This window comes from Arachis hypogaea, chromosome 1, assembly GCF_003086295.3.
Source record: "Arachis hypogaea cultivar Tifrunner chromosome 1, arahy.Tifrunner.gnm2.J5K5, whole genome shotgun sequence".
Taxonomy (NCBI): domain Eukaryota; kingdom Viridiplantae; phylum Streptophyta; class Magnoliopsida; order Fabales; family Fabaceae; genus Arachis; species Arachis hypogaea.
In genome coordinates, this window is record NC_092036.1 from 44781155 (window position 1) to 44807204 (window position 26050).

At 36.6% G+C, this 26050-nt stretch overlaps 3 protein-coding genes across 3 annotated transcripts; 1 reads left to right on the forward strand and 2 right to left on the reverse strand.

The window, feature by feature from the left end:
- The first annotated feature begins 5404 nt into the window (after positions 1-5404).
- On the forward strand, positions 5405-9421 carry LOC112803230 (hsp70-Hsp90 organizing protein 1). The gene is made up of 7 exons (XM_025846743.3): positions 5405-6543; positions 7463-7751; positions 7919-8004; positions 8100-8323; positions 8415-8481; positions 8947-9006; positions 9104-9421. Exons 1-7 carry the CDS (start codon positions 5626-5628, stop codon positions 9215-9217), a joined length of 1758 nt encoding a protein of 585 aa, XP_025702528.1. The 5' UTR covers positions 5405-5625; the 3' UTR covers positions 9218-9421.
- A 659-nt stretch (positions 9422-10080) lies between these two features.
- Positions 10081-14313, reverse strand: LOC112803222 (elongation factor G-2, chloroplastic). Its single transcript, XM_025846736.2, has 4 exons — positions 13595-14313; positions 11597-13011; positions 10697-11209; positions 10081-10571 (listed from the first exon to the last, which is right to left on the reverse strand). Exons 1-4 carry the CDS (start codon positions 13839-13841, stop codon positions 10404-10406), a joined length of 2343 nt encoding a protein of 780 aa, XP_025702521.1. The 5' UTR covers positions 13842-14313; the 3' UTR covers positions 10081-10403.
- Positions 14314-20857: 6544 nt separating this feature from the next.
- LOC140182491 (secreted RxLR effector protein 161-like) lies at positions 20858-21346 on the reverse strand. The gene has a single exon (XM_072229031.1). It carries the CDS (start codon positions 21344-21346, stop codon positions 20858-20860), a length of 489 nt encoding a protein of 162 aa, XP_072085132.1.
- Positions 21347-26050: the final 4704 nt, after the last annotated feature.

Here is a 26050-nt window from a genome sequence, read left to right on the forward strand (position 1 = left end):
ATTCAACTTTTATTCCATTCGATGCCTTGATATATTTTTTTGAGTGATTTCAGGCTCAATAGGCAAGAATGACTTGGAAAAAGTTGAAGGAAAGCATGCAAAATAGGAGAATACATGAAGAAACAAAAAAGAAGAGCACAACAATATGTGTGTATGCACACCTTCCTGTGCATACGCGCAAGTCCTGACACGTGACTTCATTAAAAAGTCACGTGGCTCACAATTTTGGGGCCTTTTGGCCCAATTTTACAAGGTCTGAAGCTGAAATAGAAGAGCTAGTAAAGGGGCAACATACCATATCATACATACAAAATATTAGATAGTTTTTAGGAAGTTTTAGTTTAGTATTTCTTAGTATTTTCTCACAAATTTTTTAGGATTTAATTAGGGTTTATATTAGAAGTTTACATTTTTTATTTTGATCTTGGATTCTAGCTTGCCTCCATTGTAAGTATTATTCAATTTTCTCTTTTATTATATTAATTTTGCTACACTTCTTATAGTTAAAGTTACACTTCCTTTTGAATTTTTGAGTTCTTGTTGATGAAATTGATGTTTATTAATTATTACATGTTTGATTGAGTTGCCATTGTTGGTTTTATTCATTGGTTGGTTATAGTTTTAAATATTTTTGGAATTTCACCATGTTTGGTTATTATGCCCACCAAGTGTTTGTGAAAGTGTTCATTTTAAATATGGAGTAGATTTTCACTCCTTGACTTGGGAAATGGATACATAGGATATTAGAGTCATAATGTCCAATATTTAGTGGTGATTTTGGGTTGTTAGTTGCTCTTGTTTCCACTAACGCTAGCTTTTTACTAAGTTAATTAGTAAGTTAGTTAGGATTTGTGGATTAAGGACAATTATACTCACCTGACTTACTCTCGATGTTAAGAGTTGATTAAATGAGATTAACTCATTGTAATTGCCACAGTTGTGATTATGACAAGGAAATGATTTCTTAGGCCCAGCTTGGGTAAATATCTTAATTAAGCTCCTTTTGAAAAAATATCTTAAATAATAAATACTTATATTAAAAATAACTTATAAATAAGTTATTTTATATTTAGTTTTTTAGTTCTAAAAATGCTTATTTTAAAAGAAATGTGATAAAAAAAACTTTTTATTATGAGAGAAGTCATTTTTTAACTTCTCTATAAACACTTAAATAGTTTCTTAGAAAGCTACAATTTGGTTTTGAAAATTGCATCAGACATTAATACTACTACTTTTCATAAGTCAAAAGCTAAAAAAAAGTAACTTTTAAAGCTTCCCAAATGGGCCCTTAATCCCCAACCCGAAGCCATGGTTCCTCCTATACATTGAACCACATTTTCAATAGTTTTGACCTTGTTTCCTCCTATTTAGCATTAATTGTTCTTTGATTTCTTTTAGTTCATTATTTGCGCACTTATTGCTTAGTTACTATTATTCACTTGCTTGCTTGTTATTTTTTGTTCCTATTTGAACTATTGATTCTTTAATTCCTTTAATTTTTGCTCTATGCTTGGAAATCTCCAATTTCACAACCAAACTTGTGCACTCGTAATTGTTAGTTCTGTGAGAAGATGCTCGAAAAGTAAAACTCCCGGTTATTTGAATTGAATTGTGACACTATTTACTCTAAACTTTGATCGAAAGTCGTTTTGTCGGTTGTGACTATACTTGCAACGCCATTTTTATCCTTAAGAAATTTCTAGCCAACAATCCAGCTACCGTTCATAAGGAACAACATAACCTGGTGTGAACTATGATATACTAAATGAGCCTTCGGGCATATATGTAAGATATTATTATGTTTTCTGTGTTTTTTATGCTTTATGTAGATATTATTTGTTTAACTATTACCTATTCCGTTATATCTATCTAGCATGCAATATATATATATATATATATATATATATATATATATATATATATAATATAATATAATATAAGGTCTAGAGTCTCTAAGAAAAGCCATGAAGTAGCCTGGAGGCTAGCATTGGTCATGACGTGCCAGAAGTTGGGTCGTTACATAAATTATATCTTTTATCTTTGAAGTTTGAATAAATATTTAAAAAATATTCCTAAATTTTATTTTGTTTCAATTTTGTCCGAAAAATTTTCAATTTATATCAAATACATCCCTAACGGCTAAACTTTAAAAAAATTTAGGAATAACCCAACAATAATGCATGGCAATTATGTCTGATTATTTGCATTAAAGGTTAATCTTATAAAATTATTGATGAATTAGTCCTAAATTTTTAAAAAAGGTAGCCGCTAAGAATATATCTAATGCAAATAAAAATTTTTTAGAACAAAACTAAAAAAAATAAAATTTAAGAATATTTTAAAAACTTATAATAAATTTTAAGAATAAAAAATATACTTTATCCTTTTATAAAGTTATCTCTTTGTAATCTTTCTTTTTTGAATGTTAATTGTTAAGTTAGTTGTTCATAAACAAAAAATGATAAGACTTACCTAAAATTGATAAACCCATGATTTGAAAAAAAATCTTTGACTACTAAAACCTAGGGGTGTTCACGAGTATTGGGTATTTGATTACCTATTTAAACTTGAACTGAATCAATTAAATTGGTTCTGAGACCAACGGATAATCGGATATAACCCGAACCGAATTAATAACACTCTCTAGTAATTGGTCCATGTAATGGTTCTAAGGGTGTGGAACCCAAACCAACCCATAGGCCCGAACCTTTATTAATTAAATTAAAAAATATAAATTTAAAATATATAAATGCCTTTTACTGACTCTAACCAGTAACCCTAACCTAAACACAATGCAGTGGCAATCACCTACGGTATAAATCCTAGCAGAGCTTCCTCACCACCTCACTATTATTCACCCAACCAAATCGGCGCCAGCTTCCTCACGGCAGCTTCCTCTCCGTCGGCATCTCCTTTGTCTCCGTCAATGTCATCTCCGTCAGTGTCATCTCTGTTAGCATCATCCTTTTCGTGACCTTCAGCATCGTCTTCTCCATCGTCTTTTCTGGTAGCGGTAGCGTCGTTTTCTCCGCCAGTGTCGTCTTTTCCGCCAGCGTCGTCTTCTCCGGCAGTGTCTTCGTCTTTGTCAGCATCATCCTCTCCAGCAGCATGCTTCGTTCGGCGTGTGTCAACGACTGTGGCATCAGCTACTCGTCAACAACAACGTCACCTCCGTCTGTGGTAGTCGTCTTCTCCAGTTAATTTTTTGTTTATGTTATCTATTATTTATTTTACTCTCTATTCAATTTTTGTTTAATTTTTATTCTTTTTGATAATTTTTTTGTTCAATTTTTTTGTCTGTTTAAATTTTTTGATGAAATTCTATATTCTTAGTTCTTTTTTATATTTTTTTGTTCAATTTTTACTGTCTATTATTTTGTTGAAATTCTGAATTCTTAGTTCTTGTTGATAAAATTTTTTTGCTCAATTTTTACTGTCTGTTTATAAATTCTTGTGAAATACTAAAATGTATAAAAATTCTGTGTAGTTGATAGTTCTGTTATGTGTTTCGCAGCTTCAAAAATGGGAAAAACTAACCCTGTCAGCGACACTGTTATTGGAAGCACTTCTTCTCCAAGTGCAACCACTCCCACTGCCATTGGCGATGGTATTTATGTGGAACATCGCAAATTCCAAGAATAAATATTATATATTGTAAAGTTGTCTAGACTTATCAACATTTAAGTTGTCTATATTCTATACATCATTTTGATAAGTCTAGACAACGATGAGTTATGGAGTTGGATACCTTGAATACTTTTGTTTCACAAAACGAGATTATGTAACTCATGGCACTCACTAAGCAAGTAGGAGGCATGCAAGTTTCTGTAGTAAATACCTAGAGTCCATCTTATGACATGCATGGAGGAGCAAGTTATGGTGAAAACTGTGACACATTCAACCTTGAGCAACTTTCAATGGAGCAAGTTAATTTCATAGGCAACCAATCCAAACCACAACAAAATGACCCATTCTCCAAAACATATAATCCTAGATGGAGGAACCATCCAAATTTTGGGTGGAGCAATCAACAAAGCCAAGTTCAGAGAAGACCACCGAAGAGGATAATTACACAAAATTTAAGGTATTCATCATGAGTGACGCCCAGCTTTCCACTTTCCCTTAATGCCACTGACTAGCTACCGCTGCACGCAAATCTCCTTCGAGAATGAGCGCTGCCACATGCACGCAACGCGTTCCCTTCACCGAACAGACTCCTGTCGTGAACGCAACAACCTCCATCGCGAACGCGGTAACCTCCATTGAGAATACTACTCGTCTGCCACTCCGTCGTGCGCCGTGCTCGCCACGTGCCACCCATCAACTATGCACCAATCGCCATACATGGCGTTCTTCTTCTTCTCTTCTTTTTCGTCGTCGTTATCGTCTAAGTTTTAGATGATTCTTTTAACTTGTTTTAGATGTTTCTTTTTCCTAAATTTCAGATGCATTTTTTTTATATGTTTTTAGATTTTTTTTTTTAGGTTTTGAATTCTTTTAATAGTCTTGAATGTTTCTTTTTTTAGTTTTAGATTTTTTTTCAATATTTTTAAATGTATCATTTTGTTAGGTTTTGAATTTTTAAAAATAATTTTGGATATCTCTTTTTTTATTAAATTTTAGAGTTTCTATTTTTTTTAAGTTTGAGATGTTTTTTTATTATATTTTAGATATTCATTTTAGAATGATTTTTTTAGATTTTTATTTTTATTTAAGTACATATATATTTATGTTTTAGATATTTTTATTTAATTTTAAATATTTTTCATAAAATTTACGTTTTTTCAAAAAAAATAAAAACCAATTTTTTTCTACTAATTGTCTGCCTCCCCTATTCCCTAATTAGTTATCGAAAAATTTGTGAGCAAGAAAGATTAGGCTAATTTTTTTTATATTAGGTTATTATCAGTGTTTTTCATTAATATTATGATGTTTTAGTGTAATGGAATGATATGAGATAAAAAAAAAATTGTGAGTAACAATTTTAAATAAGACAAAAAATTAAAAAAATTAATAGAAATCGTGAATTACGATCAGATAAGACAAAAAAATAAAAAATTGTTAGTCACGATTTTAATTTTTTAATTTAAAAAAAAATATAATTTATGAAATCGTAAATAACGATTTATTTTATTATGTAAATCGTAAGTAACGCGTATCGTGTATCACACTTGTAAAATTTCACACATTTTAACTCATACCAAGGTAATACACCCTTTCATTTATCATATAAAAAATAAAAGAAAAGTTTAGGGACCAGCAATTTTATCAAATTCTGGCCAGCATGTAACCATAAAAAAAGAGTGAGCCATTAGATGAAATCTCACGTTAATCTCACACCATTAAAAACCTTATTGATGACTATTTAATGGCTATAAATCTCAAAAGTTGCTGACCTCCTAGCATTTCTCAAAAAATAATTACCTCGAAAGATTAACAGGTTCTGTTTTGCCAAAGTTGGCAAAGTAGCTGACTCCGCTGAATCCCAGCAGAACCTTCTAGAAAAAAAACCCCACTTCACAGTCCCCTGCTTTCAAAAAATACCATTTCCGCATTCTTCTTCTTCTTCTTCTCAATCGATTCAACCCAACCACTTTCCATTAACCAAATTCCCGAGAATCTTCTATGGCCAACGAAGCCAAGGCTAAAGGAAACGCCGCCTTTTCCTCCGGCGACTACTCCGCCGCCGTCCGCCACTTCTCCGACGCCATCGCCCTCGCCCCAGACAACCACGTCCTCTACTCCAACCGATCTGCCGCGTACGCCTCCCTCCATGACTACTCCAATGCCTTGAATGACGCCCAGAAAACCGTCGACCTCAAGCCAGACTGGCCCAAGGGCTACAGCCGCCTCGGGGCCGCCCACCTTGGCCTCGGCCACCACCACGACGCCGTTTCGGCTTACAGAAAAGGCCTCGAAGTCGATCCCAACAATGACGCTTTGAAATCCGGCCTCGCAGATGCCCAGGCGGCGGCGGCGAGGGCCCGTCCTCCGACAGCCAATCCGTTCGGGGAAGCGTTCTCTGGGCCGGAAATGTGGGCTCGGCTTACCGCCGACCCAGGAACCCGGGCTTACCTTCAGCAACCGGATTTCGTGAAGATGATGCAGGATATTCAGAAGGACCCGAATAATTTGAATCTTTATCTGAAAGATCCGAGGGTAATGCAAGCCATTGGTGTTTTGCTCAATGTGAAGATCCAGACGCGGGATGACGGTGACGAAAATATGGCGGAGGCGGAGGCGACTCCTTCAGCTTCGTCTCAGCCGCCGCAGGCCCAGGCGCAGGAGAGGAAGCGAGGTGCTACTGCTGCAGAAGAGACTTCGAAACCGGCAGAGCCGGAGATGGCAGATTTTACGGAGGAGGAGAAAGAGAAGAAGGAGAGGAAGAGTTTCGCTCAGAAGGAGAAGGAAGCTGGTAATGCTGCTTACAAGAAGAAGCAATTTGAGATCGCGATTGAACATTACTCGAAGGCTATGGAGTTGGATGATGAGGATATCTCATACCTCACAAACCGAGCGGCGGTTTACTTGGAGACGGCAAAGGTATCTTATTTGCATTGGACTTTTGGCTTATGGATTAATTGAGTTGAGTTCTTAATTTGGGGATTCCTAACTTGATGGGCATCAATTGTATAGTTTCTTGTGTTTTAGACTTAGTGCCATTTTAGTTGAATACTTGAATATGAACTTTCACTGCCCATTCATGGGAAGAGTGTAGGAATGTGGAAAATGCATAGGGTATGTTACTTGCATGTGGCTTCTTATGGATTAATTGAGCTGATTCTCGTTTTAATCCTAGTTCCTAACTTGATGGGCAATTTCAATTGTGAATAGCTTTGCTTTCGATGGCTACAAGTTACAACACTTAGTAGTTGATGCTTTATGTATTGCTGTTTATGTTAGTGCTGTGTAGTTGAATATTATTCACTAGAAGCTTTAGAAAGTATAAGATGTGTTGAATGTAGAGTGTAATCTATTACATGGAGATCACAATCACACCTAATTACAGCATGTTTGAGCCTAAATCAATGTGGAGTTCAGCATGCCTGAATTGAAGGCTTTACTACCCTTTTACAAATTATCAATAAGCACCCTTTTTATGATAATTTTCAATCCTCATGCCAAAGGCATGGGGGATTTGGTGCCATATAGTGTTATACCCATGCTTAATTATGTACAAGATACTTTGGCTGTGAAATAATAAAACACCTCCTTATTGTTGGACTGTCTTTTAAAGGTTTGGTGATAGAAAAGGAAATAGACTTGATGTATCCAGCCTACAGATATATTAATAGATCTCTGTTAATAAGGAAGGGTAATAATTGGGATTTGCAGAATTGCAGTTTTGTTTACTGTAGGACATAATGGCATTGTTTGTTCCTCATACCCAACCTGTCATAATAGAGAAGTACTTTTATTGTTATGCTTTTTCATTTTTTTTTTATTTTTTTTTTAAACTCAGTATGAAGAATGTATTAAAGATTGTGACAAAGCTGTGGAAAGAGGAAGGGAGCTAAGATCAGACTTTAAGATGATAGCAAGAGCTTTGACAAGGAAAGGAACTGCATTGGCTAAAATAGCAAAATGCTCAAAGGATTTTGAACCTGCCATTGAGACTTTCCAAAAAGCACTTACAGAGCACCGCAACCCTGACACCCTGAAGAAACTGAATGATGCTGAAAAAGCTAAGAAAGAACTAGAACAACAAGAATATTTTGATCCGAAATTGGCCGATGAGGAGAGGGAAAAAGGTATTTTCTCTTACAGTTTGCTATCTTGAGTTCTCCATGTCTTACAAATATGTTTGCCCTTAGGAAGATAATCCATAACTATGTATCCTGGTGATTTTATTGATTCTTCTTATTACTTGGTCAAAATTTTAATTAGCCACTCATTTACTGGAAACACTGGCATGCAGGTAATGAATTCTTCAAGCAGCAAAAGTATCCCGAGGCTGTGAAGCATTATACAGAGGCCATAAAAAGGAATCCCAAAGATCCTAAGGTAAATAGGATGATACTCTTTGAATAAAATTGATAACCCATTTATTTAGAAGTGAACACAAATCCTAATCTGTTGGAATGCTCCATTTCACTCAGTCTTACAGTAACAGAGCTGCATGCTACACAAAACTGGGCGCAATGCCTGAAGGTTTGAAGGATGCGGAGAAGTGCATTGAGCTTGATCCAACATTCTCGAAGGGTTATAACAGGAAAGGTGCAGTACAATTTTTCATGAAGGAATATGAAAAAGCATTGGAAACATATAAGGAGGGATTGAAACATGACCCTAACAACCAGGAGTTGCTTGATGGTGTTAGAAGGTATGATACATTTATTATATAAGTTGAATATTTCTACTTTGGATGGAAATGAATAAGATGTGAATGCCTAATCATCTAATGTACATTTCAGATGTGTAGAACAAATTAATAAGGCTAGTCGTGGAGATTTAAGTCCTGAGGAGTTGAAGGAAAGACAGGTTAGCTGACTACTTCCTATTTACTATCATCCATCGAGAGTTCTTACATTACATAAATCATTTGAGTCATTCTTTCTTTTTTTTCCTTTGCTCCTGCTGCTTGGTGCTCTAATAGCAGTTAAAGATACTAAAATGGGGTTTTTTAATTTTTACTGTTCAATTTATTGGAAACTTAGGACCTATTTGATTTTGTGTTTCATCTTTTGTTTTCATTTCCAGTATTTTTTCTTTAGTATTTTGTGAAACAAAAAGTGAAATCCAGAAACAATAGCAGCGAACAGGATTGTATTGTTTTCATTTTTTTCTCTTTAATAGTAAAAACAGAAAACATTGAAAATGAAAACAAAAAATTTTCTTCTAAAACAAAAAAAGCCCTTAAATTTTATAGTTTTACAATATACCCTTCATTCTGGAATACCTGTAGATATAACTTACTCTAATGCATTTTTAATTCTGTTTTTACAGGCCAAGGCAATGCAGGACCCTGAGATTCAGAACATCCTTCAGGACCCTGTGATGAGACAGGTACGCTTCCCTGGTTATTGCGCTTATTATGTATATTGTCTTGTTTCATATGAATCAGCCGTGCCAATGTAATGTTTCTGTGTTGGGATGTATGTAGGTATTGGTTGATTTCCAGGAAAATCCTAAAGCTGCACAGGAACATACGAAGAACCCTATGGTGATGAACAAGATCCAAAAGCTGATCAGTGCTGGAATTGTCCAGATGAGGTGAATTTGATTAAAGGTAGGAATGGAATGTACGCAGAGAAACAATTGACAATTGTATTTTCCAGGGCAACTCTAGTATTTATATAGATTGGATTTTGGTGTAAAGACCAAAATAACTATCAACGGACAATTTACTTGTGCAAAATTTTGAGTTACTACTCTCAACAATTGTATGGTTTGTTTTCAGTGAATTCATCCCAGCCACAAATCCTTCTTATTCCTTACTTGTTCGGTGTCTTCACATTAGGTGGGTGAAAATGTATTGATTTATAATAAGTTCATTATAGATGTGGACAAGCGTAGTTTGGTTTGCAATGAGAACCAAACGGAAGTGAGCATGGTTTTCTTGACATAGTTTGTTTAGCAGTTTTTGGTTTATCGCCTTGAAGTGGTTTACAACTTTCCTGAATCCGTTGGTAAATCTACTCAGAATCAGATAAAAGTTGTTGAATTGGTTCAAAGCAAGTGCTAAATTGGTGTATTAGATTATTTTTCCGAGCCAATTATGACAACGCTGAACCTGAAGGTGTGAACCTATTAAGCTTGCCAGAAGTTTTGTTCGTCCTGTCATCCAACGAGCCCTGAACCTGCTATGAGAGTCCAACTTTGTCATCGCCAGATAAAATCTGATTATGAGCTTTTCACTTATCCGTCCTCATTAACATTTTGTAAGGGTGAAAACAAATTCCTTAATGCTAACAACAAATCTCAGTGAATGATAATTGTCTAATTGATAACAAATCGCTATACTCCCTTTAAAAATGCACTCGTCCAACCAATACCGAATGATAGGTGCAAGCTAAGGTTCACTGGAGTTTCAAGAGATCATGGTGAATGGTTTGCCATATTTACTCAAAAAATGTAACATTAGAAAAAATAAAGGATATGTAATAATTTCATGTCCTGAATTCTCGAGTTCTGTCACGAATCACGATTATCACGCCCACAAAAATTGCTTTCAAACATCATCATACTCTCCCAGTAACAAATACAGTTCGCTCTCTACAACCTAAGAACAACAGTGTTGTTATCTTTCTTTCTGAAAAATTTCTGGCTAATCTTGTATTGGACAAAGGAAAATTACAATTAAGAGAAGAAAAATTCAAAAAGATAAGTAAACCCCAACTAGTGGACAATGAACATAAATTACATTAACAGAAAAATGTCCTTGTGAACAAGGGAAAGATACACTAAGCGGCAACTTCTTGCTCCTTTGTGGCAAGTTGGTTCTGAATGTGCTGTGGAACCACGTCGAACATGGCTAATTGCATTGTGTAGGAAGCACGTCCCTTTGTCATTCCTCTGAGTGTGCTCACGTATTGAAACATCTCAGCAAGAGGAACCAGAGCATCCACAATCTGCATTTGCCACCACCCAAGGACCAAATAAATGCATTAATCCAGTGCCAATAAAGGAATCATTTTTCTTGTAAAATGAAAAATAGAATTACATGATATGTGAAGACTAAGTAAGTTTGACACACCTTAAGGCCACCTGGTTTGTCACCAAAGCTGTTGATCTGACCTCTTCTTGAGTTGAGATCACCAATTACATCACCCAAATGTTCTTCAGGAGTAACAACTTCTACTTTCATTATAGGTTCAAGCATCCTTGGCCCGGCTTTCCTCATTCCTTCCCGGAAGGCTCCTCTTGCTGCAAGCTGGAATGCCAGCACACTTGAATCTACATCGTGGTAAGAACCATCCACAAGCACTGCACGTACATCAACAACAGGGAAGCCAGCAAGAACACCATTGCTCATGCACTCTTCCAATCCTTTGATGACCCCTGGAATGTACTCTTTCGGTACAGCACCTCCCTTTATTTCACTCTTGAATTCATATCCACTCCCTGGGTCCATGGGTTCAAACCGAACTGTGATATCTGCAAACTGACCCTGTCCACCTGACTGTTTCTTGTGTACATACTTTACTTCCGAGACTTTGGAAATGCTTTCCCTATAGTTCACTTGGGGAGCACCAACATTGGCTTCAACCTGCATTTATCAAAGAAAGTGGGGTAAGTTTCACGAAATGTATATCTTTTACTGTTGGATGGAGAAGATATACAGTTAAAATGGAGGAGGCAAAAAATTAATAGTATTATATACAATTTCTATTAGTAGAGAATTGTTCAAACTTAATGTATGCCTGCTGCACAAAGGAGAAAGGAAGAGAAGAAAAAGGCGATAATGCCAAGGGAAATAGCAACGCTCAATTAGATCAGACACAGATTATTGTTAACCCAGAAGTCATGTGTCAGAGACATAATTTTCATGGAATTTCTCTCTTTAGTTCTCTTTATTCTCAAGTAATATAGATAAAATAACAATACAATCATGCCCATTAATTATAAAATATAAAATATGGAATAGAAATATAACCTTAAATTCTCTTTTGAGTCGATCAACAATGATTTCGAGATGTAATTCTCCCATTCCTTCAATTACTGTCTGGTTAATCTCTTCGTCCCTAGAGAAGTGGAAAGAAGGGTCTTCCTGTGCAAGTTTGATTAAACCAGCAGCCATCCTGTCAACATCAGCTTTAGTTTTGGGTTCAATTGCAACCTTTATAACAGGGTCGGGGAAGTCCATCCGCTCAAGCACAACCGGATTCTCCGGGTCAGACAACGTTTCACCTGTAATAGTATCTTTTAAACCTGCAAGAGCAATAATATCACCTGTCAAAGCTACTTTAACATCCTCTCTGCTGTTTGCATGCATTTCTAGAAGCCTGCCAATTCTCTCTTTTTTCCCCTTGTTTGCATTGAGTACATAAGAGCCCGCAGTAAGCTTTCCAGAATACACCCTGACGAACGTGAGGGAACCTACAAATGGATCACTCATGATCTTAAAAGCTAGTCCAGAAAATGGTTCATCGTCATCTGCTTTCCTGTCTATTGTCACTTCAGGGTTTTCAGGATCACTGCCCTTCATTGGTGGCAAATCAATTGGGGAAGGTAGATAATCCACCACAGCATCAAGTAAAGGTTGGACCCCTTTGTTTTTGAAAGCTGAGCCACACATCACCGGCACGAAACTTGCTGCAATGGTTCCCTTCCTGATTAGTTTTTTTATAGTTTCTTCATCTGGTTCAACTCCTTCCAGGTAATTCTCCATAGCCTGATCATCCAGCTCAACTATGGTTTCTATCATCTGGGATCGGTAATCCTGAGCCAACTCTTGAAGATCTTCTGGAATATCTACATAGTCAAACTTGGCACCCAACTCTTCTCCAGACCAAACTATAGCTTTCATCCTTACCAGATCAACAACTCCCTTAAAGCTATCTTCTGAGCCAATTGGTAACTGAATTACAAGTGGTTTGGCACCCAAGTTTGTTACAATCATGTCTCTTGTTCGGAAGAAATTGGCTCCAAGACGATCCATCTTATTTACAAAACAAATTCGTGGGACCCCATATTTATCAGCCTGCCTCCACACCGTTTCTGATTGTGGTTCCACACCAGCAACACTGTCAAACAAGCATATAGCTCCATCCAACACCCTAAGGGCACGCTCCACTTCTAAGGTGAAGTCAACATGACCAGGAGTGTCAATAATGTTGATCCTATGGTTATTCCAGAATGTGGTGGTTGCAGCAGAAGTAATAGTAATCCCTCTTTCTTGTTCCTGTTCCATCCAGTCCATTGTAGCTGTTCCCTCGTGCACCTCTCCAATCTTGTAGTTTCTCCCAGTGTAGTAGAGAATTCGTTCAGTCGTGGTTGTCTTGCCAGCATCAATGTGAGCCATGATACCAATATTGCGATAATCCCTTAACGGAACAGCACGCTTTGTCTCTGAAAAGGGAAAAACGGATCATATAAAAATGTGCGAAAGCAAAGCACTTGATAGTCTCATAGGATAAGGTAGCATAATAGGAAACATTAAAACCAAAAACCATACTTTTAGCCATATCATTAGAACAATCATAAGAACCAACCATGTCCAATTCAAATGCTAAGTGTGAATAATGAAATGTTCTCTCCTCCTAGTACAACTTCAAACACTATCCTGCCAGTCCCAACCAAACTATGGCATCCCATTTCAAGTATGTAGACAAATTTTCAAAATCATTACAAAAAATTGAACTAAACCAAACCAAACCACACCACATCACACAATTTGTTCAACAAGGGGTATGTTCGAAGAAAGTTTATTCTCTTATTTTTTTCATTTCAAGAGCCAAAAGCCTATATTCATGATATGTAATAAAGAGACTAACGCTATTCATAAGGGATATGAAAGGAGAGAAAAAAAGATTATGTGAACTGAAATAGAATGACAAAGAATCTCTTATCATTCACTCCAGTAACGTCAATTCTCAAAGAATTTACAAAATTCAGAAAAAACAGGGAAGGAGGCAGAAGAGAGAGGTAATACCATCAGCGGACATAGCCAAAACTGACAAGTTTCTTGGAGTCTTGGGGTGCAAATGGTAGAGCTTAGAAGAATTGATTTTGATTCTGGAACTCCCAAAGAAGTGAGAGAGAGAAGATGAAGTAGCGGAAGCGTTATAGGGTTTTGGTCGAGCACCCATGTACCGAACCGGACTCAACATGGCCGGTCTCCTCTGCGACCCATTCAGATTGCAGAGAGACGACGCCACCCTCACTGACTCCGCTGCCATAATTGCTCTTCTTCTTCCTCCTCTCCTCAACCTCTTCTTCTGTGTTTAAGATAACACACAGCACAGTGAGAGGCACCCTGGCCTCAAGTTTTCAGTAAGGAGCAACGAGTGAGAACCTCACCCAAATGCTACACTTTTTTTTCCCTTTCTGATAATAATTTGCTTATATTTATATTATTCATTTATTTTATTTTATTTTTGTTGATTAAGCTGCGCCATAAATAATAATAAAAGAATGTAATGGTTAATGGATTAATCACCTGCAGTTTGGAAATAAAAAGAGCAATTATCTTGCAATAGTTTGAGCTTGTTGATAGTGATTTTACATGGTTGGGGAGAACAGGCAACGTGGATCATAGTTAGCCGCCCTTTCCGGCAAGGGGAATTTGGAATTTCAGGTTCATATTTGAAACTTGTGTACTACTTATGGATCAGAAAAATAAAATTAATAATCTTCTTTTTCTATGAACACTGAATTTGTCAAAGTAAGGATTTTTTATTTAAATTAAATAAATATAGTAATTACGAAAATAAATAAATAATGAGGTAATTACGAAAATGAATAAATGGTGAGGTAATTAAAAAAATATATTTTGAGACGTATCTCGGATGCTAAGGGGCTAACTCCAGAATGGTTATATCTCGAATACTGTGACACTGTACTGTGATAGGGTGACGACGAGTCACATCCTGGATGCATCCGGGATATGTATAAGCACTTATTCGGATATTAAGTATCCGAGATGTGCACAAAAGGTGATGAGGATCTCAGCACCCGAAATAAGAGCAATTATCGTAGATGGGGCTCAACATCCAAGATAAGATCGCATGCGTATATAAGTCACAACATCCGGGAATTAGGTGCATTACAACCATTTTTTTTACATTAGTGACCTTCTAGATGCGGGAATTCGAGTTCCTTCAGAAAATATGGCCACCCGACAATATGTCTACAAAGGAGATATTAACAGACTGAATGCTATTTGACACGTAGCTGGAGCTTTAGACTTTGAGAATAGTAGTTTAACCTTTTTTTATTGTTAGTGAATAATAAGTTTAGATGTTTAGTCTTTAGTAACTTAGTTAATAGGGTAGGTATAGTGAGTTGACAAAGTTAGAAGATCTACGTTGGTTTCTTTGGCATACCTAGGATCATTGTATACTTTGTATAATTGATTGTAATTACTTAAGTTAAATAAATAAGATAGGTACCTAATTGTGAGTTAAGTTAAATAAATAAAATAAATAACTCCCATTTAACATGTTAGTCCAATAAATAAGTATCTGTTACATTTAATATAAATACTATATATGTGGATTATAAGTTTTAGTAATGTTTAGCAACAATTAATGGTTTAGATGTAATTAATATGTGGTAGTAAATGTGTTGAGAATTGCAGAAACCACGGTTATTGTTGCCACGCCGTGTGACCTTGGGTCTCCTGCTGCCGGCCATCCTGTTACCCTATATAAAGGAGGCTGGATTTAGACATACAGTAGAGTTGAGAAATTTTATATTTGACAATTAATTGATCTCTGCATTTGTCAAGCAGTGGAGGCCCGAGACGCACACGTTCTACCTTCCATGGGGTGAGACCAGCATTACGCTCCAAGATGTTACCTATCACATTGGTTTGTGTACTTCTATGAATGGAATGTTGATGTGTAGTAACTTGAATATCTCAAGAATTCGGAGTATTGCTTTTTCTTGTTCTCCTCCTTGAGTCTTCGAGGGTATGGGATTCTTGGTTTGTATTCTAGCACCTCTGCCTTTCTTGTTGATTTTTCTTGAGAAAATTGAAGTTGGGGTGCAGAGACATATGCCATTTGATGGGTGGTCACCTCCTTTTTTTCTTCACATGACTTGTCTTCCTCAGATTGTTTGTTATTGCTTGTTACTTTGTTACCCACCATCTTTCTACTTCTCAAAGTAATAGTTTTGCACTCTTCCCTTAGATTTGAAACTATGTTATTGAAAAAGTCATTTGTGGGTCTCTCAACGATTTGTTTGGCCAGTTGACCAACTTGAACTTCTAAGTTTTAGATGGAAGCTTTAATTTTATGCAGAAATTTTGAGTGGTTTGGATAAAAGTGGAGGTGTAGTCGGAGAGTTTTTCTAGGACAATTTCAATAGGAGAAGGTTTTTGAGGAATTTGGAATGGTTGTGAGGATTGGTAATAAGGGTTGAAGTTATTTTGGTGAGGGTTATTGTTGAAGTTATTTTTGTCTATGTTCATGATTACCCCATTCAAAGTTGGCGTGATTTCTCCATCTTGGATAATAAATTTTAGAAAAAGGATCATTTTGAGGTGGCCTTAAAGATTTTTCCATGTAATTCTCTTGTTCAGAGGATTAGCCAAAATCATAACCTTCACCTTGAGTGACTTCTCCACCCATGTCATAGGAGATATCTTGTGTGTTCACTGCTGAGACTTGCATGTTTCCTAGATGCTGAGTAATGATGTTAATTTGTTGGGACATGACTTTGTTATGTGCTAGAAGAGTATCCAGTGCATCCAACTTCATCACTCCAAGGTGGAGGAATATAGAAACTGATTATTGGCTACTATCTCTATCAACTCCAAGGCTTCATCAGTGGTCTTCTTCATATATAGAGATCCTCCAGCTGAGTTATCCAATGACTGTCTTAAAGTCGAGGTAATCCCATCATAGAAGATTCGGAGTTGCACCCAGTCTGAGAATATATCCAGAGGACACTTTCTCAGCATCTACTTGTACTTTTTTCATACTTCATAAAGAGACTCTCTATCTAATTGTCTAAAGGTCTGGATGTCCATTCTCAACTTTGTCAACCTTTGAGGTGGGAAGAATTTGGTTAAGAACTTGTTGAACAAATCATTCTAGGTTGCTGTACTTTTCTTGGGTTGTGTTTCAAGCCATTGCTTGGCCGGTCTCTCACAGCAAATGGGAACAACAACAACCGATAAACATCAGTGGGGACTCTATTAGTCTTTATTGCATCACAGAATTGCAGGAAACTAGTAATGAACAAATTGGAGTCTTCTTAAGGACTCCCATTAAACTAACAATTTTGTTGCATAAACACGATAAGTTGAGGTTTCAACTCAAAGTTGTTGTACAGTAAGTGTGACAATGCTATTTCCACAACTCCTAGGATTGAGAGTAGTGAAAGACCCAAGAGTCCTCCTAGGTTGGGGGACATTAAGATTGTTGTTGACATTGTCTGCCATGTTGCTCTCTAATTCTTCTTCAATATCTTCTTCAATTCTCTAGTCCTTAGCTTTCATTCTTTATCACCAAAGAGTTCTTTCAATTTCAGGGTCGTATAGAAGAGGTTCTTCTTCTTGATTGTCTTGCATACACACACAATCAACAAGAGAAAAAATTGGAATTCCCTACGTCACAGTGAAGGAAATTCCCAGTGAGGTAAATAGCTAAAAATAAATAAAAAGAAATAAAAGATTCTAATTTAGGTAATCAATTAATTGATAGTTGTTAATAATAGTTAATCCCCAGCAACGGCGCCAAAAACATGATGCGGATTTTATAAAACTACAAATGATGGCAAGTGCATCGAGTCGTACCAAGTAATACCACGGAAATGAGTTATCATTCCCACGAGGATCAACGAACTAAGCAAGCAATAGTCAGTTGATTATTCTAGTCAGACAATCAGAAAATAGAGTTTCAAGGTCAATTTGCATAAAAACAAGGAATAAAACAAAAGTAAGTCATAAATAATTCAGAAAGTAATATGATTCAAAAGAGTTAAGGTTTCAAAGATATTAAGGCTTTTAGAAATGCTTTTTACTCTCCACCTTGATTATGCAAAGATGTATTTATGGCAAATCATAAATAATCAAACTCTAATTCTTCAGTAATTCAATTTCTCTAATCCTAAAAAATTATTATTTCCTTGATTAATTGATTGTGATAAGTGGTTAAGCACACTCATTAATTTAAAAACCATACAATTTTCAAGAACTAAACTTGGTTGATTCGATGTCACTTATCAAGTCCAAATTCAAAGCCTAAAAATTATGAGAAGGAGTCTTCAAGCTTAATTCAAATAATTAACTTTTTCAAGATATTAAGAGAATTTAAGTTAGATTAAAATTGTTTTTCAATACATTCAAATCCTTTAGATGAAGAACAAAAACTCTTTCTTAAGAAAACATCAATGCATTATTCAAAGGTAGAAAACCTATAATATTAGTCTATTAGAATAATTAAAAATAAATTTTTATAAATCTGCCAACTGTTACCAACAATAATTAAATATAATTTTTTTTATATCAATTAAGAATTTAGTAAAAAATCAGAATTTGAATAATCCCATTCAAATTTTACCCTGATTCTATTTTGCTTCCACCCACCCATTACTCTCTCTGCGTTGTGCCTCCTTTTTGTCCTTCCTAACTTGGCGCCGACGTTGCCTCTTTGAGAACGCCACCTTACTCAGCCCCGGCATTGCCTCTTTCTCCCTCGCCTCCCCGTTCTCCATCGCGCCACACCCCCGCCCTTGCTTCACTCGCCATTCTTCAGATTTATTCATCGCGCCGCACCTCCACCCCCACTCAAACACTCTTGTCGTTGTCGTCCCTTGAGAGTGCCTTCTTTCCTGGCATTTTGCACTGCCTCCAACCACCGCAGTGCCTCCCTCGCGATTCGCAGTGTCATCCACCATCGCAGAGCCCTTCTCGTCACAATTCGAAGCGCCACCGACCACCACGGCACCGTCCTCGTTGCGGTTCGTAGCCCCGCCAGCACATCATCACCATTCTTATCAGGATTCGCAGTGCCACAGCCCTCCTCCCCTCGTGGTTCGTAGATCACTACCGCAGTCCTCCTTCCCCACCACCACCGCAGCCCTCCTTTTCCTTCCCTCAAACGACAAGGCAAAAGTGTTGGCTTATTGTTAAAGCATGATTTTAATCTAGTGTTTATGGTATTTTTTTTCTCTAGGTTTTCTCGTCTCAGTTGATTTCTATACAAATTTGCAGGTGCATGTTCTGAATCATTCCCTATTTGTTTGCTATTGTATAGTTTACTCATGTTAGGATTCTTAGTTTCTAGCTTCTGACATTATTTTTTGTGTGGATGGATCTTTTTGTAACTTGTTAACACTAAAGAATACATTGAGGGATAATTTACTGAAAATTTGGAAAAAAAATTTGTCAGCTATGTACTATTCAAATTTTGTATCTGTGATGTATTTACTTGTTTTGCTGTAGCACATATATATTAATTTTATCTGAGATTATGAGTTGTGACTTTGTATATTAATGCTTACATTAATATACAAATTGTGGGTCCTTGTGGAATTTGCAGTGTTTGTTGATTTTGGGGGTTTGTGTTCTTTTGTTGTTAATGAAGATTATTCTTGTTTTGTTGATTTAGTAATTTTCTGCATTTACTGTGATAATACTTGTAACATCCAATATTTTCTTATGATCTCAAGGTTTTAAAGTTGAAAATAAAAAATGATTTTGAGGATATGTAATCACAATAATGGTTTTTTGCATTTACTATGATAATGTTTATAACATCTTTTTTTGCTGATGAAGATAATTCTTGTTTTGTTGATTTGTGGAATTTTGTGGTCTGATTGTTGCTGATGATTTTGATGATGTTGTAGATGAAGCTTTTGGAAATGGTGCTGTTGATTAATTGGTGCAAGAATAGAAAGTAGCAAACAGGAACAGAAAGAGGGATAAGGACAACTGAACATGCTTCATTTTTTGTATAATTGGTAGTCAAAAGATGAAAATGAATCAATTTAGTTTGACTCTTATAAATGAAAGGTAGTTAATTTAGGATATAACTCATCTATCATGGAGATAATAGATCTTTCATCTTATTATTATCTTTTTAATTCAACTTTATGCCAAACCTTGATGGATATGCTCTAAATTATTGAATAGATCCGCATGTGGTGAGTTATGAATTATAAAGTATGAGCCTTGTAACTGAAGAGTATATACAAAACCTTAAGCTAGTTCTTGTTACAATTTTGAATTATTATTATTATTATTATTATTATATATTTAGTAACCTATATTTATATACGTTGCTTAGAAATAATTCAAGATTGTAGAAATGATTTGTTAATTAGTTATGAAATTAATGACACATTTAATAAAGACACGTTCAAACAAGTTTTAAATATAAGACAAATTCATTAAAGACACATCTAACCAAAGACACATTCGAGTAAGTTTTAAATAAAAGACACATCTATTAAAGACACATTTAAAGAAGTGTAAAACAAAAGATATATTCATTAAAGATACTTCCAACAAAAGACACATTTATTAAAAACACTTCTAATAGAAGACACATTCACTAAAAATACATTTAAACAAGTTTTAAACAAAAAACACATATAACAGAAGACAAATCCATTAAAAATAAAATGGGAAATGTTAGAAGGTGTTGATGGTGTGGGTAGCAGCACCTTTGAGAGAGAGAAAGATACAATTATGAAACTTGATAGGATAAAATGGTGAATCTCAATTATTAGAAGAGTCAACATACATATATATACACCTTCTACAATGCACCTCAGCTGTAGTAGAATAAAGCCTTTCTAACTAACTAACAGTAATGAACTTGGTGAGCCTTTCACCTGATAAACTTAACTAAGCTACTAACACGCACTATATATAATAGCTCCTGACTTACACTATACTAACAATCTATAGCTCTAAACATAAAGGTCAAGTGACACCCTCCCTTAAGTTAGGAGCACATATGTTTAGCATTCCAAGTTTGTCTCGTAGCCCACTAAACACTGTGGGTGCAAGTGCCTTAGTGAGCAGATCAGCCACTTGCTCATGAGTCGAAATTGGCAGTAAGTGAATTAGTCCTTCTTGAAGTTTATTTCTTACCACGTGACAATCTATTTCTATATGTTTCGTTCTCTCATGGAAAACAGGATTGGATGCAATGTATATAGCCGATTGACTATCACAAAAGATGTTAATAGCCTTGGAAAGAGGAACCTGCAAGTCTCTTAATATGTAACTAATCTACTATGCTTCTCGAGTGGCACTTGCCAAAGCTCGATACTCAGTCTCAGAGGATGAAGACGCCATTGTCAATTGCCTTTTGCTCTTCCATGATATGAGTGAGTTTCCCAAATAGAAGCAATAAGCCGAAATTGACTTCCTTGTGTCTGGGCATGCTGCCCAGTCTGAATCTGAGAACCCAATCAGATTGTAATTTACCTCTGAAGTGAAGAATAGCCCTGCTGTCGGCGCTCCTTTCAGGTACCTGAGCACATGATGTGCTTCCTGCATATGTTGGGTGGTCGGACAGTCCAGAAATTGACTGAGTTTCCCCACTGCATGGCTGATATCTAGTCTGGTGTTGGCTAAGTACAACAGCCTCCCAACTAGCTTTCTGTAGCTCAAGTGATCCTTCAATGGCTCTCCCTTTTCTCTGGACAGCTTCACTGTATAGTCTAAAGGTGTAGTCGCAGGCTTGCACTCTTCGAACCTTGTCTCTTTTAGAAGATCCATGACATACTTCCTTTGATAGAGAGCAATCCCCTTTTTAGACCTTGCAACCTAGGAAGAATTTGAGGTCTCCTATATCTTTGATCTTGAACTTCTCATCCAAGATTCCTTTAATTTGGTTGATTTCCTTCTCATCATTGCCCGCTATCACCAAATCGTCCACATATACCAACAATGCTGTAAAACCAAATTATGTCCCCTTTGTAAACAAACAGTGGTTGGGTGCAGATTTGGTGTACCCATCTTCTACCAATACTGAGTATAGCATGTGATTCCATTCCCTACTTGCTTGTTTAAGCCCATATAATAACCTTTCTAGCTTGCAAACTTTCCCTTCTTCAACATCTAAGCCTTGTGGTGGCTTCATGTATACCTCCTCCTTGAGTTTTCCATGTAAGAAAGCAGTATTCACATCGAATTGTTTAAGCATCCAACCTTTCATGGCAGCTAGAGCCAACACAATCCTCAATGTTTTCAGCTTCACCACTGGGCTGAAAGTGTCTAAATAATCGATACCAGCCACTTGTGTGTATCCTTTCGCCACTAACCGGGCCTTATACCTCTCTATTGAACCATTCGGATTGTGCTTTATCTTGAAAACCCACTTGCTTCCAATCGGCTTCTTCCCATGTGGTAGAGTTGTGAGCTTCCATGTCTTATTCAACTCTAGAGCCTTGAGCTCAGCATTGATGGCTTCTTTCCAACAAGATTGTGAGATTGCTTTTTCATAACATTTTGGCTCAACATCATTGGTCAGTGCAAGTGAATATGCCTTATGCGATGTAGAAAGTGAATCATATGACACAAAATTTGTAATTGGATACCTGGTTTTGTTGTAATTGATGGACCGATTGGACTCAACATTGTTAATGGTGGTGCTTACACAAACAAAATCCTTTAAATGAGTGGGTGGTCATTTCTCCCTTGTAGATTTCTAAGTGTACTATGTTCAATTTCTCTTGATCGGATATTTTTTATGCTTGGCTCACAAGTGTTCTCATGAGGCCTTATCGAGTTATCTTCAATAACTATTGGCCAATTTCCAGTTTGGGAATATGAAAAGGGGTCTTGTTCTGGTTCTAGCATTTCAGGTCTTGGTGTAAGTGGCATGGTATTTTCAGGTTCAGGTGTATGTGTTTGTTTGTGCTCGTTTTGTGCAAAAGGAAAGTAATTTTCATAAAATTTAACATTTCTTGAGACAAAAACTTCCTTGGATTTCAAATCAAGTAGAACATATCCTTTTGTTCCCTCTCTAAATCCAAGGAATGCACACTTCCGTGCTCGGGGATCCAATTTAGACCGATGAGCGGTGAGGGTCCCGACATAAGCAAGACAACCAAACACCTGTAAGTGCATTAGATCAGGGAGAGAATCATGTAAAATTTGGAATGGAGGTTTATTCTTAAGAAAGGTTGAAGGAATTCTATTCAACAAGAAAACAGCATGCTTGAGAGCAAAATTCCAAAAATAGTGGGGAACTTGAGATTGAAATAGGAGAGCTCTACTAATGTTGAGGATATGTTGGTGCTTCTTTTCCACTATTCCATTCTGTTGAGGTGTCTCAACGCAGGAAGTTTGATGCAAAATTCCAGTTTTAGCAAAAAAATGTTTCATACGAAATTCTGGACCATTATCAGACCGTATGACCTTTATTGATTTATTAAATTGAGTTTGAATGAAAGTTACAAAATGCTGAAGTAAAATACATGCTTTAGATTTCAACTTCATCAAATACACCCATGTATATCGAGATTTATTCTCTACAATGGTGAGAAAATATCCATGACCACTACTTGAAGGTACACCAAGAGGTCCCCAAATATCTACGTGTACAAGTTCAAACAGTACAGTTGGTTGAAAACTACTTACAGGAAAAGGGAGTCGTTTCTGCTTAAGAAAATGGCAAGCATCGCACGGAGCTACTTTATTATCTAATAAGATGAAGGAGAAATCTCGCTTCATCTGTTTCAGCCTATCATCGGGTAAATGTCCTAACCTGTAATGCCATATACAAGGATCCAAACTATGATTATTATGATTATTATTGACAACCAAACAGATTTGTGCACTGGGACATGGCAGTTTCAAAACCTCATCATTTAATATGTAAAGACCACCATTCTCCTTAGATGCTCCAATCGTCCTCATCGAGATCAGATCCTGTATCTCACATTTTGTGTCAGTAAAAATCATTTGGCAATGCAATCCAGAAGTCAGTTTTAAAACCGAAATTAGTTTGAAGTTGAAGGATAGAATGTATAAAGCATTATGCAGTAGAAGTTCATTGGAAAAAATAATAGTTCCCATGATAGTGCTTGTAGTCCAGGCCCTATTGGGCAGCTTAACTATTATGGGAGCTACTTGTTTATATGTATGAAAATCACTTAGGCAATAAGATACATGGTCAGTAGCACCTGTATCAATTACCCAAGACAAGAATTTATTTGGAGAAACATCTAATGCATTAATGCTGGTTTTAAAATGCAAAATTGTTCCTACCATTCCTAGAGGAAAAACTGTTGGATGCTCCAATTTACCTTGATGAGGTATATCGGGTGAAACCTTTGATGCCATCAGGTTCATGTTATGGGAGTGCTCTCCTAAGCTCTTGTTAAGAAGAGTAAGCAATGCTTGCTTTTGTTCAAGAGTGAACTCCAATGTGTCACCCCAACCTTTTCCAAATGAGCAGAACGTGATGAAAGGTTCTTCTCATTGAGCTTCTCTGAATCACCCTCAGTGACTAGGGAGGTTGCAAAATTTCCAAAATTTCCAACTCCTTCTACAGCATTGCGTCCTTTGAAGTTCGGTGGGTAGCCGTGTTTCTTGTAACACACATCAATGTTGTGCCCAACTTTCCACAATGCGAGCATTGCACCTTTTCTCTCCCTCCTTGACTCCTTCCGCCTCTACCCCTCCCTTTCCAAATGCCATTTTCTGGGTTTGCTGTGTTTGAGGGAGTAGCGGCATAGGCAATTTTGACTTCTGGATTAATGTCCATATTAAGGAATTGGCATTCCTGCTGTGTCAACATGGAGAGTATAGTATTCACATCAGGGAGTGGATCCAACAGCATAATCTGAGACCTAACATTCGAAAACTGCTCATTTAGGCCTCTTAAAAACCGAGTTACTTGATCCTCAATTCTATACTGTCGCATTATACCTAGGCCACAGCTACACTTTTTTGAACATTGACAGTCAGGAATAGATCTAAAACTTTCAAAGTCTTCCCAAATAGTCTTCAACTTAGTGAAATAAGATGTTACATCAAGGTCTCCTTGCCTAATTGCAAAAAGCTCCTCCTGTAATTCTGCCACTCTAAATCTATCCCCTTGACAGTATCTGCGCTTCAATTCAGTCCACAAACTACTTGCCACAGTGTTTCAGACGACACTTCGTGATATATCAGGACTGAGAGAGTGATTAATCCATGCCACAACATATGTATTACATCTATCTCATGCTTCAAAATTTTCATCATCCTTATCAGGTATAGGCAGGCTACCATCAACAAACCTTACTTTGTTCTTTCCCTTCAGCCCCCAAAGTATAGCTCTACTCCAGTCATCATAATTTTTACCATCAAGTATAACAGTGGAAAGAGGTGTACCAGTACTTTCAGATGGATAAAGGTAGTAAATGCTTGTCGAATCTTGATGCGGTTTGGTGTTCTTCTTGGTAAGGTTCGCTTGAAATGCTGTGATCTGGTTCAAGAAGTTCATGAACGCCTCTGCGTTGACACCTTCCATCAAGCAATCACGATTGAACAACCTTCTTCCTACAATCTCGTTGATCGGAGTTGCTGCCTCACAATTGAAGGGAGTGGGAGGGAGCATACTCTCATCAAGCTCTGTCGTTTGAGTTTGTAGGAAGAGAAGAAATCAGAAGAAGAAGGAAGAGATCATACTTGAGAATTTGGAGAAGGATTGGAAGAAAACAGGGGAGATGTTGAATGGAGAATTGGAAGAAAGAGGTCGGACCCAATGCCAACCCTAACCTCAGCGGAGAGTGTGAATCAACGAATTGAGAAGAAATCACGAACCCTAGCGTCAGTTCGATATTGAATTCGAGACTGAAATTGAAATCCAGATCGAGATTGCAGGGCGAGGGTAGAAAGTGAGAACTTGGATCACCATTACCGTAACTGAGCTCTTACAAAATTGACAAGATTTCAGATCAAGCTATGTCTTTCTCAATCTGAATCTCAGTGCTTGCCACACTCCACGCTCACAGCACCATGTTAGAAGGTGTCGATGGTGTGGGTAGCAGCACCTTCGAGAGAGAGAACTTCAGAGAGAAAGATACAATTATAAAACTTGATAGGATAAAATGGTAAATCTCAATTATTAGAAGAGTCAACATACATATATATACACCTTCTACAATGCACCTCAGCTGTAGTAGAATAAAACCTTTCTAACTAACTAACAATAATGAATTTGGTGAACCTTTTTACCTGATAAACTTAACTAAGCTACTAACACGCACTATATATAATAGCTCTTGACTTACACTATACTAACAATCTATAGCTCTAAAGGTCAAGTGACAGAAAATGTAATTAGACAATGAAAATTTTAAGTAAATTAGATTTATAATAATAAATATAAGACATTAGGATTAATCTTGACTAATTAGAAATGTGACTTTTTAAATGAAATGGACTTTAGAATTCAGCCCAATTAAAATTAGTAGGAATTGGCATAAT